Genomic DNA, 14,183 nt, shown 5'->3' with positions numbered 1-14,183 from the left:
GCGGGGCTCGCGCGCCAGGCTTCCCTCCTCCCGCCGCACAGACCTGTCCCGAGCGGACACACACCCGAAACGCAGGTGCCAGGCTGGAAAACAGCAAAAAAAGAAAAGCAGCAATGAGACCACGCGAGATCCCCGCGATGCAAAGGCGCCCCCGGGGCCGAGGACCGGGGGAAAAGCCCAGTTCCAACCTGCCTGGGATGCTGCTGGATGGGGAGCGGAGGTTTGGGGTTTCTCCTGTTAGTTACTGGACGGCGGCTGGTGCAGAGCTGAGTTTTATTTCACAGACAAGTCCATCAAAAATTAAATACCAGGTTTTGCTTTTTTTTTTCTTTTAACATTGAACAAATATGTACAAAATATGAACAACGTGAGGTATAAAACCGCAAGACTTTTGAAGAAAACTAGTATATACAGAAGCAGATATGTATACAATGGGCATTACCTTCCCAGGGCTGTGTGCCCCCACGGCTGGTGCCAGCCCCTCTCCGCCAGCAGGGCCCTATCACTCCCCACATTTTTTTTCAAACAGAAAATCTGTAAAAATCGGCACTAGAGATTTTCAAGAAGAAAAATACGCATTTTTTTTCCCCTGCAAATGGAACCATACAGATTGCAAGGCAAAGTCCTCAAAAATCTGAGAAGGCACGAGTCATGTCAAACAAGAACAAAAAAGAATCTGCCTAAAGAGACTACCTGATGAACAATGTCCCGGAGGAGAGCACCACGGCACGGAAAACGGTGTGAGCATAAGGCACTTATCGGGATGGTCAAATCCCTATTTCACAGAGTATGCTTCTGTGCTTGCAAGGGGTGTTTAAATTAATCTGTTTAAACTACATTTCTTATACAAAGGGCTTACACCTGCAATCTGTACTCATTCCCACACTAGCTAGAGAGGAGTTTTGCCTGATCACCAACAGCAGCTGATTCAGACCCCCCTCCATGAGTAAGGACAGGGTGCAGTATTATATTCCAGTTAGAACATTGATTAATGTACAAATATAACTTACAAATAATTAAATACAAACCATTTTCCTTTAACCAAACTAGAGATCTGCCGAAAATGGACTGCTTGTGGAAAATACACCTTTCTTTCTCTGCTTATTGTAAAAGAAGTCTATTTGGTGTTGGGGTTTTTTTCTCTCGGTGGAACAGTCAGTGCTTTCTCTCATAGCACGGTACATGGTCTTCTTCCAAACCAGCCCCTGGTAAAGTGCAAGCCAAGTCAGGGTCCACTCTCTGCCTGGGGCCGTTAGTGGGTAGGATTATAATAGCCTTTATCACCTTCAATGTCCACTTCTTGATCGGAGTCGTCAGAGACATCTGATTCCAAGTCCTCCTGTGAGGCTGGGGACGGGGTATACTGTGAGCCATCCAGGGAGACCTCCTTACCCTTCTGCTCGGGTGTCGGGCAGCTCTCCGGCCTTTGGTCACTGTGACTGTCAGCACCTTCCACGTCATCTTTTTTGGCAGCCTGAGGGTTCTCCTGCAACGAAAGAAGCCTGCTTTATATGGAAATATGGACCATGGAGCCAGGAGACCTGGGAATTGCAGCTATGCTGGGTGGTAAAACCACCTTGGGTTTCCTACAGGAAAAGGCAGGTGTCCCACTACCTCCTCCATGGTGCTGCCTATAAACCTGCTTACGTGGGCCAGACCTGGGCACACAGGGGCTCAGCTCTGATCCACCCTCCAGCAGCCACAGGGGCTGCTGCCGTGAATAAGGCTCCTGGGTGATGGTCATCACAGCCGCTTCAAAAGAGTCAGGAGCTGCCGGAGCCCAGGAACCTCTGAACTTTTGTCTTTAGCAAAGCAAATGTTTATTATGAGTCTACAAACACTGACACACAGCTTCCTCCTGCCCTGATCTTTCTTTAATTACACCCAATGGCAAAAGATGGGAGGCTGAATCCATCAGCAGCCCAAAAGCAAATGGGAAAAAATTACTAATTAAGCTAAAACACAATATTAAAACCCTCATCATTAAAAACAAACCAAAACAAAACCCCATTTTGAAGGCAAGAGTAGCCCTGCATTGGCAGCCGTCTGGGGAGCCCAATCCCCTAAGGGGGCATGAAATGATACTCGGAAGCAAAGAGAAAGCAGGCAGAGACACGTACCCATGATATAACCATGTGGGCTCGGAGAAATGGATGCGACTGAATGAAAAGGAGGAAATGACTTAAAATGGCCGAGATCCCAAGGCAGCTCTCGGGACACTGCGGCGCAAGTTGGGCCCTGCTGGGGACCCAGCCCACCTCTGGGCAGAGTAAAGGGATTTTATTAAACTATCAATTGAAGTATGGGTTAAACCTAGGGGAAAGTCACAGAACAAATACATCTAGATCGTGCCTCTGTGATTAGTTTTCTTATTATTTTTACACTAAAGTCTGATTTACCAGTACAACTCAGGCGTCCCTGTCACGCTTACTGAAGCCATACTTGGACCACAACGTGGGGATTCTTTGCAAACCTTTGAGCCTCGGTCTCGCTCCAACTGAGCCAGACAGGATCAGGCCCTCTGGGCCGTAAGAAAAAGATTTATCTGAAGGGAAACCACTTCAACTCCTCAGCCTCATAGGCTGTAACTGTTTGTAAACGAAAAGTAAAAGCTACTCTATTTTCCATGTGGGTCCTCAAAAAAACCAAGGCCTTTGTACCTGCCTCTCCCAAGGTCTGCAGAATAAACGGAATCCTGTCTATTAAGAGAGGGTGATTTAAAAGACCACTAAATACTCTTTTCCAAAACAACCGCCTAAGTAATTTACTGACAATTGCTTATCTTCTCCACGTTAATTGGCTAAACAACATATGGGTTTACAAAACAATTAGCGTGGAGTTTTAATAGGCAGTGTGTGAAAGCCGGGCATAATTGATATAGGAACTACATTAGGAGCTTTTAACGTTAGTGCTGCCTGAACGAGTCCTCATGGATTCCAGCATGACTATTTGTCTTTTTAATCAAGGTGAAGAGGTTAAACAGCCTTTCAGATGACTTCTGCATACAACCTGGAATAGGCGAGCAGGACAATAAGATAAGACAATTAAAATACTTCTTTCTATAGAAACAGAAACATCCCCGTACCTGCTTTAGACGCCTCCATTTGGCTCTGCGATTCTGAAACCACGTTTTGACCTGAGCAACGACAATGAGAGAAGGAACGGGGTAGTTTCGGAGCCGGGAAGCGCCGGGAGCCCTAACCCAAGCCAGGGGCACAAAGCAAGAGCCAGGCCCCCCGTGTCCCCTCGCCCCAGCCATCGGGATGCTCGGGGACGGGATGCGCTTCTCCGGGGAGCGAGCCCGGCCTCACCTGCCTCTCGCTGAGCTGCAGCATCTTGGCCAGGCGCTTTCTCTCGGGCGGGGAGAGATATTTCTGCGTCTCGAACTTCTTCTCCAGCTCGATGGTCTGGTCGTTGGAGAAACGGACCTGCCCCCCTTTCCTCTTGTGCAGCGGCCGCTGGATGAAGGGGCTCCACAGCAGCGGCTTCCCTTCAAAGAGAAGCACAGCGCCGGGGTCACCGCCCGAGCCCCATCCAGCGCCCGCTCACTGCCTTGATTCCCCCCAGTTCCCAGTCGCCGCCTCTGATTTTTCGCCCCCGCCGAAGAGCGAGACCAGTTAAAGCCACTCTACGGGCTTTGGCAACATTTCCGTCAATGTGTTTCCTGTTGGTCTATCTCGAAAATAAAAGAGAGAGAGAGAGAGAGAGAGAGAAAAAAAAGACCTTTGCTTCCTTCTGCTCTGTCAGCCCCAAAGAAACCGTCTCCCTCGCTCCGCACCGCTGCACGGAGCGGGGACACCGCGGGGCCGGGGATGCGCCAACGCGAGGTCATGGCGTGTGCGTCCCCCTCGCTTCGGGCAAGAAGCGCCCCCCGGCTGGGGGCTCGCCCGCCCCTGGCCCCGAGGTGCCCGTAGGCTCGGCCCCGGGCAGCCACAGCCCCGCTGCGGGGCGGCAGCCGCGTCCCGGGGCCGGAGCCTCCGGCCGGTGCCACTGAGTCACTCTGTTTGTCTTTCTGTCTTGCTGCCTGCACCCTTTGAAATTTGCTGCATTGTTTTTCAAGATTTTGCTTGCGTCAGGCTTTAGTAATTCTGGTGCAAAACAGGCTCAAAAAATAGGAAGCAACTGGTTATTTTAGCTGTCATAAAGTCACATCCCACACAGAGGAAATGAACAATATCAGAAAAACGGATCCCGGCTATCAGAAGTCGAGTGTTTCCTGAATTTGTCTGTATTGAGGATGTCGATAAAGTAATCAGCAATGTGCACGACTCCCGGGGAAGAGCCTGCTTCAGGCGGCCAGGAAAACACTTAACAGCTTCTGAAACCAGATTTACTCCTATCGAGAGCTCAAGGTTTCCTGTATGAACGGAAAGGGTCAGCCTCTTTTCACTGCACCGGCGCGGTGAGTCAGGTCCAGTTTTGCAATCCCGAAGGACGAGCGCTGCAGCCCAGGCGCGGGGCTCAGCCCCGGCCCCGCACCGGGGACGCTGCCCCCGGCCCGCCCCGTCGGGGGGACCCGGAGAGCAGAGGAAAAAGCAAGGAAAAAGCTGAGATCTGCCACGCGATCTCCCGGTACAATTAAAGCTCCCCACCAAAACCACACGCGACATTACTAAGGACACTCTCAGAGTCACTTGCTTGAAGGAAAACAAATCTGAGTCACCGCGGGCGCGCACCGCGGTCTCGCCAACAGCGCCGGAGCGCGGCTTTAATTTACTGGAAATCAGACGGGGACCGGAGGGACACGGGCACAGGGGGGGCATCGCGGTCCCTCCCCACTTTCCCCCGGTCCCCGACGGCTCGACGGGGCGGGACGGGAGCGGCGCGGCGGCACCCGGAGCGCGGGGCACGGCTTACCCAGGGGGTCCTGCCGGATCAGGGCGTGCGCGTAGTCACCGACGGCGCGGGGGAAGGAGTAGAGGGGCCCGGCGTAGGCGCCGGTGCCGTAGGTAGCGGCGAGGTGGTGGGAGAAGGCCGGGTGGATGGGGGTCGGCTCGTAGATGGGGGTCCGGTACGGGGGCACCAGGCTGGTGAAGGAGGAGTTCGGCGACGGCAGCGTCGGCGGGGCGGGCAGGGAGTGGGGGGCCGGGGCGGCGGCGGGGCCGCGGCCCAGGATGTCCTCGATGTAGAAGGGCGTGGGGTGCGCGGGCTGGAGCAGAGGCGTGGGCGCGTACAGCGGGACGCTCAGCGCTGCCGGCGCCGCGCCCGGCGGCTGGTACTGCATGGCGCGGTGCCGCCCGCCCCTGCGGGAAAGCCGGCCCCGACCGCGGCGGCTGGGTGGGTGCTGGCACCGCCGCCGCGGGTTTCTCTGGGCTCGGGTTACCCTTCGATAGGTTTCTATTGGCGCGGGGCGGAGCCCGCGTGGTCGCTGTCCCCTTCCTGCCACGGCTCCGTGTAGCCAATGAGCCCGGCCAGGGAAGGGGGAAACCACCCCCCGCCGGCAAACGCTCCCCCCGCCTCCCCGAGCAAACTCCCCGCGGCGCCAATCAGCCACCGCCGCGGCCCGGGGTGTCCGGACAGCCCGCACCGCGACGGCACCGGGCTGCGGGGCTGCGGGTGCGGAGCCGGGGCGCCACGGCACCGTGCGGGGGGGCTGCGGAGCCGGGGTAGGACGGCACCGGGCGGGGGTCCCGGCGCTGCCCCCAGCGGCCCCCGCTCCTCTCCGCGCCCACAGCACGGCGTCACCCGGGTTTCGAGCTTCCCCACGGGGGTGAGCGCTGCCTCGCAGCAGCGTGGCCCGGCCCGGGACTGAGGGAGGAAGCGGAGAAGGGGGTGCGCGGCGCCCTCCCCGAGCCCGCTGTGCTCCGCGGGGCTTTGGCGAGGCCCCCGCGGGCGCCGCCTGGCTGCGCGGCCCGGAAAGGGGGCGGCGGGGGCGCGGAGGGCTGTGTCCCCCGGCACCGGCCGAGACCCGGCGGGGCGGGTTCCTGCTCCGCGCCCCGACGGCCGGCAGCGCCGGGAACCGGACGGAGGAGAGGGGCGATTCGCGGGGGGGATCCCGCTCCCCGGCAGCCCCAGCAGAGCCGGTTCCTTTCGTTAACCCCCGCCGGTGTTTCCTCCCGTCTCGCCGCCCGCGGGCAGGGATGAGCGCTCCGTGCGGGCTCCTGCCCCGCGCCGAGCGCCTCTGCCAGACGGCTTAGGGGGGGCGGCAGCGGCTCCGCTCTATCCGCACCCACCCGGGGACTCGCCCTGACGGCAGCGGGGGCGCCTGCTCCCTGCCCGCGGGAGCGGAGGCGGCAGCCCCGACGGCAGCCCGTCCCTGTCCCTGTGCCCCGTCCCTGTCCCCGTCCCCCCGTCCCTCTCCCTGTCCCCCGTCCCCTTCGCCATCTCCCAGCACGGAAAGCTGTGAAGGAAGAGCAGGTGCGGGGTTAATCAACTTTCTGTTTTTAAAAGGTCTCCAGTTCAAACCCACGAAGACGTTAATAACTGAGAGGCTCAGAGCAAGAAGAAAGGGTGTTGGTGAAATGGAAATATATATTTTTTTAGTAATATAGGGAGGTTGTGGGGTTTTTTCTTTACATTGTTAACAAATGCCAAAACTCACCTTTAAAGCGTGGTCTTGTGTCTTGTAAATATCAGGTACACGTAAAGCGAGCTGACAGTTTTGATTATTTTTTCTCTCGCTGCTCAGTCTCCCAGGCATTGCTCTTTCCAAGGGGTTTAGCTAATGTTTTCATCTGGAAGTGTTGGATTTGCAGCTTGATTTACTTAATAAATGTACAGTAAACCGATGACCCGTTGCCCCCTGGAATAACGACGTGCATGATACAAGGCAGCAGTAAGGAGGGCCCCCACAATATTTTACAGGCTGTCGATTCAGAATCCTGAGAACAACTTTAAGCAAAAAGAAAAAAACCAAAACATGTTTTTCTGTATTATTGGAAAACAAATAAATAGAGGAAGAGATTATTCTTTTCTGACTTTTATACAAGCAATAGGCCTTGTTAAAAGGAAGTTTTAATGGCACAGTTATTACATTCCACTACCACTGCATAATCCCTAACAAGAAAAATGAAGCACTTAATTTTGCAGTTCCACAGCACCGCCCCTTTCAAATTCAATTGTTAGACCTCAGCCTTCCTCCTTCCACGGGTTGGAGACTATTAAATCCGCATTCATGAAATGTCACATTTATTGAACTACATAATTTTTTAATATCACTAGTGCAGGTTTTATAGTTGATTTTATTGTTTTTATGGCCATTCGGGGCTCTAAAACCCGGATTTTTTCAATGCTGTCCTTATAATTTTTTTCACACAGTCAGAACTAATAAAATAGAACAGTTGTGACTTTTTAATGCAAGGGGGCTCGGAGTTTCAATATTTTCACTCTGCTGGATACTAAAACCAATAAAAATACATGAGATTTTAATTATTTTCTGGATTAAATAAACCCTTTTCCCTTTCTTTTGGAACGTGCATTTTCTTTGTAGTTTCTGTTGAAGGAGATAACGCAGCTTCAGATAAAATCCATTATTACCAATATTGCTGCGATTAATACAGTTTTGACTGGATTTTACAGCCTAACGGGCACTTACAGTCAGGTGCTGTAGACACCACAAGATCAATGCAACCAAAATGATGCTTTAATATTTCTATTATTTCTTCTTCGGGTTCCCTCCGGAAAGCGCTCTAATTTATCTGAAAACCCTCGAGAGAGAGAATTCACTCTTTTCCCGATTTAAGAAGAAAAAAAAAAAAAAAGGAAAGTTGACATTAATTTTCTTGGAATGCACTTACAAAACCCCCAAGTTTTCTTGCTAATCTGGGGCTTTCTGGCGGGCGGCGGGTGGGATGTGTGCATCCCCGGCCCGGCACAAGCTCAGTCCTGAAGGGATCGGCTGGAGAACTCATTATTTTGTGTAATAACTTCGGGGCCCTGTCCTCCCCTTCACTTTCCGTGAAATCCCCCGCCATCGAGGAGTTCTGAGCTCAAGGAAGAAAGAAAATAGCAATAACAGTCTGGGACCCCGTTCGCTCCGAGCGAGCCCGGGACGCGCTCCCGACGGGGCGGGCGAGGAAAGCGGCGGCGGGGGGAGAAGGGGCAAATACGCCGCTTCCTGCTCCTCTCGGAGCGGGGGCCGGCAGGGACAGGGGCCGACAGGCTCCCCGGGTGCCTCGCCGCCCCCCGGGCGATGCTGCCCCGCAGGACGGTGCCCCCGAGCCGCGCCGTAAGGCTGGTCCAGCCCCTCCATCGCTGCCCTGAGCTTCTTTCCCTCCCGTTCCAGCGCCCATCCCGCCTGGAGCCGCTTTCCCCCAAGGACGGCGCCCCGCGGGTGGCGAGGGGAGAAGCCCTTAGCGGAGGAAGAGAGCGGCCCCCGGGCTCGGTGGGGCTGCGGGTGGCCGGGGGGCAGCGCCGCTCTCCTTTAGCGTTTTTGTGTCACCGTGCTGGGGAGCGGGTGTTCCAGGGCGGCTCTAACGCGAAACACCTGGGCGGCGGCAGGGAACGGGGGCGGGGGGCGACCGGGCGCCCGCTGCTCATCGGGCAGATGCCTTACAATAGAATACTTCAAAAAACAGACAAACAAAACAAAAAAAAAACCCACACCAGACTTCAAAAAAAATCAGAAAATTAATATTTCCAAACCAGCGACAAATGCCAGGTGGTGTTTCCACCACTCCCCCAATTACCTGCAATAAATGCCCCATGGAAGATTTCTGATTCCTAGGCTGGCTATTCTGGGCAATACCTTAATTACTTCACAGTTATAAGTGAAATGAGTCTCGAAGAATAGAACTATTGCTTTGCCTCACAGGTTCTATTCCCACTGATGTATTTTTTTGGCATGGTACCTGATCGGTTTCTACTCTCAGAAGTGGGAGTTTCGCCCAGAATAGCACCCCCTCATGACACTGCAGACTTCGGGAGAGTTACACCAGGGATTAATCACTCCTTGCTGAAATAACTGTGTCTGGCTGTACAGAATTAGTGAGCAATCCAGCAAAGTCCATCTTTTAACAGCCGGAGCAGGCTACCAGCAGTGTCATCCCCAAATGCTACAGGGCGCTTTCCAAGAGGATCCATCCCTCAGCCATTACAACCGTTCCTATTATTGAAAATATTTAAAGACTCTTCCAAGAGAGGTGAGGCCGCAGCCTTGAACACCTTCCAAGGAGGAAATAGGAGGGAGTTCACCTCTCTCATTTTCCTAGCGCCGTAGAAGCCAGACTTCTCCAGACAGAGGCACTGTGCGTTGCAGGGTGATGTCAGTCAGTGCTGCTGTCTTCCAGATAACTCATCTGTTAGATATTCCCTTGTCACATCTTCCTCCTCCTCACCATCATGATTTGATTTACTAAATGAGTTATGACCATCATAAGCAATAATTCAGGTCAATCTTAAAGGCATTCACTAGATGTAGCAGAACAAGACAAATCTTGGTCTAAAAATGGGTGAACAACATGTGAACTATTATTCTAAGCAGAGCTGGCAGGAGCTTATCATTTTTCCATCCTACATCTCTACATCCATCTGATTATGATTTTGCCAAATTTAAATCATCCAGGTGGAAAAAATTCTGTTGTAGGGAATCCGCCTCATGCTGAGTATGTTTAAGGTTTCAGCAAAACTGGTTCAGCTGTTTCTGAGCATTGGATTAGAGAAAAACAGCTTTTTTTTTTCACTGGCATTTAGACTTCCTTTTCTTAAACCCTGCAGTGCCCCACCACTAGGGAGATGAAAGCGTCCAGCAAAAAGTCAGCCAGGGGTTGCCTCTTTGGTTTTTGCTTTGCTCTTCCACCTGCGGCTGTGGTTTAGTCAACCAAAATGAAGATTCGAAACCTCTGCAGGGATACACAGACACTTTGGGAATGTTCAGGCCACCCGTGGGCCTGACTCGGCTCTCTGATGGTTTGAAGAGCTTTTCTTTCTTGGCACTGGATATTTGTGGGTATGAGACACGTGCTGCCACAGCAAATGCCCTTTTGCCATATGCCGTCAACAACTCTGAGAAGAAAAAAAAAAAGCCAGAGGAAAGCTTTAATGGTGCTTTTGGGTCTTGTCAAGGATTTCCAAGCCAACACATTCCAGACTCTCAGGGGAGCACACTGGTAAGGTGCCTCCATTTCCTTTATCCTCCAATATAGTTAATATCTCTTCTGGGACACCTTGACTAGCGAAGTGGGATATGCAACATTAATGGCTCTGTGGTAAAAGGAAGGAACACATGGCCCTATACTATTAAAACAGCTTCACACCACTTGCTTTCTGGACTGGGCTATCCCAGTGATTACCATGACACCAGCTTCTCTAAACCAGGGTTTAAATCTAATTCAGCTCATGTGCGTCATAATTCAGCGATTCTTCTGAATCACAAAGAAGCATCCTGTAAAACCACATAGGCTTCAATGTTTTTCTTGGAATGCACTTTCCTAACCCTTCCTTGGCCTGAAGAGTTCCTTATCTGACCATTATGAGAATGTGGTGAACAACACTATGAAAAACAAAGCAATATATTGTTCCTTACAGTCTCATATTTCCTATGTATCTGCCACCACAAACCATGAGCTATTTTGGATCCTGCCTATAAGTGCAACTGAAAGGTGCTTGGTTAATTATATTTGTTTGGGTTGATGGCAACTGTAACATGTTAAAACTTCTCTATTTTCTTATGCGTTGGCTACACACATAAAGATTACACCCAAAATGCGTACAATTCCCAGGGGCTAGATTGTCTCTCACATCTTGCACAATCAGTTACGTAAGTGCAAACTGAATGTAAAATGCTGCTAACACAGACTGCTGGCTACTGTACACCCACTCTGTGTTGATATAAATGACTATAACAAGATACCAGACAATAGAGAATCTGCCTAAACTGTAGTGATGACAAAACATCTCTTTTTTTTTTTTTTTTAACAGAGTAATCAGAATACAAAAACATTGTATGTTTCAAAGAGGACTTGTGCAGCAAGATTTTTCACTGTAACAGTTCAAATGGGTCCAAAGTACACACAGCTAAATTTGATGTCAGTAGGAATTAGGTATGAATAGGGAGTGTTACTTAGTTATTTTTGTTAATGTTTTCCAGAGCTTACACATTCACTCTACATTTTTTAGCAAACTTTATCATTTTGGCATCATAAAATCAATCCCTCGCTGGGTTTGTTTTACCTGGAGCTGATACGCACATGCAGTTGCTGTTAATAGTCAAATATAGAAGCTTACAATAACAATCTAGCTACCTATTAATAGCTGTTTAACAGTGGAGTTAGAAGGATGGGTCTGAAATCTGTCCTCATCTGAAAAATAGATTGCTAGACTCTCAAGTCTAGGAACTCTTCAAAGGCTTCATTTCCATGGGTAGGAGCCAAAATACTTGGACAGAATTGGCACAAAAAGGCTAGAGGAAGAATTGCCTTAAGGACAAATTCAGAATTTGTGTCATTTGTCCACTGATGATTTTCATAGGCAAATCATTCATTTTTTCATAACATAATGACAGAGTATGCCTTGAAGGCTGCACATGGAAATATCTTGTAAGGTATTCCTTATACCTTGCCCATTATTAAATGGCAGAAATGAAGGGAAGAATAATGTTTCCCTGTGACAGATATCTCCCCCTCTCGCTCCTGCCCCTGAGCTAAGGTCTCCCTGTAATGGAAACGGCGTAGCCCAAAATCGACTGATGAAACACGGCATCGTCAGCCACAAACGGTACCCAGCCTCGAGTCTCTGAGTCCAGAGGACCTCATTGTGCCAGTTCTACCCTGGCAGTTCACACCAGAGGTGGCAGGAGAGTTACTGCTACCTCTGACGATGCCACATGATTTCCTGATAGTGGCGAAATCTCAGTGTCTGAGGGCACTGGTGGCTCTTTCAGTTACACAGAGAGTACTTGGCACCTGCTGATGAGGACCTCTGCTTTGTGATGGGGACTCAGGAGGATGCCACATCCCCTGGATGCAGCTAACCTGGCCTTTGCACAGTTTGCTCCATTGCAGGATAGGGGAGGACTGACTTCCAAGTTGCCGAGCTCTGCTGACAGCTCTGGTTTGGGCCCTGATAATGCTATCATGGAGTGAAGAGGAAACCCACGTGATGTGGGAGATAAAGCAAAATGAGGATGCTTTCCCCATTTGAAGTGGAGGGTAAAAGCTTCCATTCAATGTGTGGGATATAGAAGCAAGTTAGTTTATTTTTACTGTTCTGAAAGAACACATGATTTAATAAACAGAGGTTTGCTTTAGCTCTATATTCACTTTGGGCTGTCTGAAATGATGTGAGCTCACGCTGGCTCAGAAGAAGGTGTAGGTAACCATCCCAAGTGTGTCTTGGCCACGTCTCATTTAATTCACCCACTCCACCAATAATCAACTGTCAGGCAAGTCACTGTCCAACTCCCTTAGGAGTCCAGAAATAAGGGGAATGCTTTTTCAAAGCTGCATTGCTCTACTGTGCTCTGTGAGTTTATTTCATAGCCTTCTGGGTGTTTTATTTTTCTTCCCTGGAGTCTGGTGGGGAAATTTGTCTTCATTGAGCAACTGTGTTTCTGCAGTTAGCTGCTCTGTGCTGGCAGTGCCGGTCACGGAAACCTGTTGAAATGCTTGTGCAGCTGAGAGTCCAGCTCTCCTGGTAGGCATGAAATCAGGCTGATGGCAAGGTGCTCTACACCAAATATGCTCCTAAATGGAAACTGAGACGACAATATATGCTGGGATAGCAATACCCACACCACAACTTGTACTCATTATAATACTTCTGGTAAAAGCCAAACAAAAAGTAAATCATACTTGACATGAAAATAAATATACCCATAAAAAATCTGTATATATATGTAAAATTTGTATTGAAAACATTACAGTTCTTTCCTAACAATTTAAAGATTGGGTTTGATTAAATTTTCAGAACAGCTGCTCTTTCTCAATCCTGCCTCAGTTTGGCCACCTCATAATCTTACCTCATGCCAGTAGTGGGGCCTGAAACTGTAGGTGCAGACATAGGAGTTTTAGTATTGCAGAGTCTTAACTATAGCCCAGATATTACCTTGAAGTCAAACAATGACATCAGAGCCAAAAGTGATGCAGATGCTAATCCAAATCTTGATCTCTAACCATACTTTATTTTAAAGTGACTGCTTTAAAATCTTACAGCAAAATCACTATGAAAAGATGCAAACAGGTGTCTGAATGCTACCTTCAGCAGCCAGACGGGTGGTACGTAGCTGCTGAGAAGAGGCAGCAGGACTTCAACTCAGAGCTCAGTGCTACATCCTTGTAGATGCTCAGCTGCTGTGATTCAGAGCAGAGTAATGCAGAGGCAGGTCTGCAGTCCGTGCTTTTGCACGTACATCTGCTGGAGCAGTCGTGCGCAGGAAATCCCTGAAGAAGGAGCACTGTGTTGGGGCTCCACGTGCTGCTCCCCTTGCCCAGCACAGGAAGCAAGTTCCCATGGTTCAAAATTGTGTCCACTTCCAGGGACTCCAACAGCGACAGTGCAGTTTGTGGGGATCATTCATCTGACGAGCAATGAGAAACGTTGTGCATATAGGTCATACGCTATTCCGTGCAGATCTTTATATGTCAAGGCACAGCCAAAGATGGAATCAGCATATGAACAAACACTGGATTTTTTAAACCTGTTCAGAATCAGGGGATATGTAGAACATCTAGAGAGGAGACACAAAAAGGAGGGTGCTCACCAGGATAGAAACTTCAGAGACATTGTAGATTGTGTGAGAGGCCCACTAATTACAGATTTATAATAGACCAAAATGATTCCTCATATAAAATTACCAATATGTACTAGAAATTACCTGGAGAAAATACAACTTCCTCCTAGAGAACAGTTTATAAGCTGCCCTCTCTACAGTTGTGTTTTAAATTTGTGTAATATGACTTCAGAAAAAAATATACAGTTTCAGTAATTTTCTTCAAAAGTTCATGCCAATGAAAATTTCAGGATTAATTAATGTAATCTAATAAATTAATTAATATGATCTCATCAATATAAACGAAAGGCTGAGGTAGCTCACATTTATTCTTTGAAGAATATCTGACAACCTGGGAGGAACTGGGCGAACCTTGCCTGACTTTTGCCATTGCATCACCTTCTAGGAGACTGGTTCTGAAGAAAAGGTCTTTTTCTGCAGTCCCAGATGTACTGAAAATCTGAACATAAGTGAAGGCAGATTTAGTTGGACCGCGATTACAGAATCAAGTCAGGATGGTCTACTTCTAAAGATAAGT

The 14,183-nt window shown here is 49.7% G+C and overlaps 1 protein-coding gene across 2 annotated transcripts; it reads right to left on the bottom strand.

Annotated features, from left to right (window-relative positions):
- Positions 1 to 255: 255 nt before the first annotated feature.
- Positions 256 to 5,421, bottom strand: HHEX (hematopoietically expressed homeobox). 2 transcript variants are annotated; one of them, XM_054072264.1, is made up of 5 exons: positions 4,858 to 5,421; positions 3,312 to 3,490; positions 3,086 to 3,136; positions 1,285 to 1,486; positions 256 to 1,205 (listed from the first exon to the last, which is right to left on the bottom strand). In XM_054072264.1, the coding sequence occupies exons 1-5, from the start codon at positions 5,222 to 5,224 to the stop codon at positions 1,156 to 1,158; spliced, it is 849 nt and encodes a 282-aa protein (XP_053928239.1). In that variant the 5' UTR covers positions 5,225 to 5,421; the 3' UTR covers positions 256 to 1,155. The 2 variants fall into 2 exon arrangements, with proteins under 2 accessions (XP_053928239.1, XP_009569051.2); XM_009570756.2 differs by having other exon boundaries at positions 258 to 1,486; positions 4,858 to 5,356.
- Positions 5,422 to 14,183: the final 8,762 nt, after the last annotated feature.

The sequence above is a fragment of the Cuculus canorus genome, chromosome 7 (assembly GCF_017976375.1).
Source record: "Cuculus canorus isolate bCucCan1 chromosome 7, bCucCan1.pri, whole genome shotgun sequence".
Classification (NCBI taxonomy): Eukaryota; Metazoa; Chordata; class Aves; order Cuculiformes; family Cuculidae; genus Cuculus; species Cuculus canorus.
The sequence above is the reverse complement of the archived record's forward strand: the minus strand, read 5'-3'. Positions and strand labels throughout refer to the sequence as shown.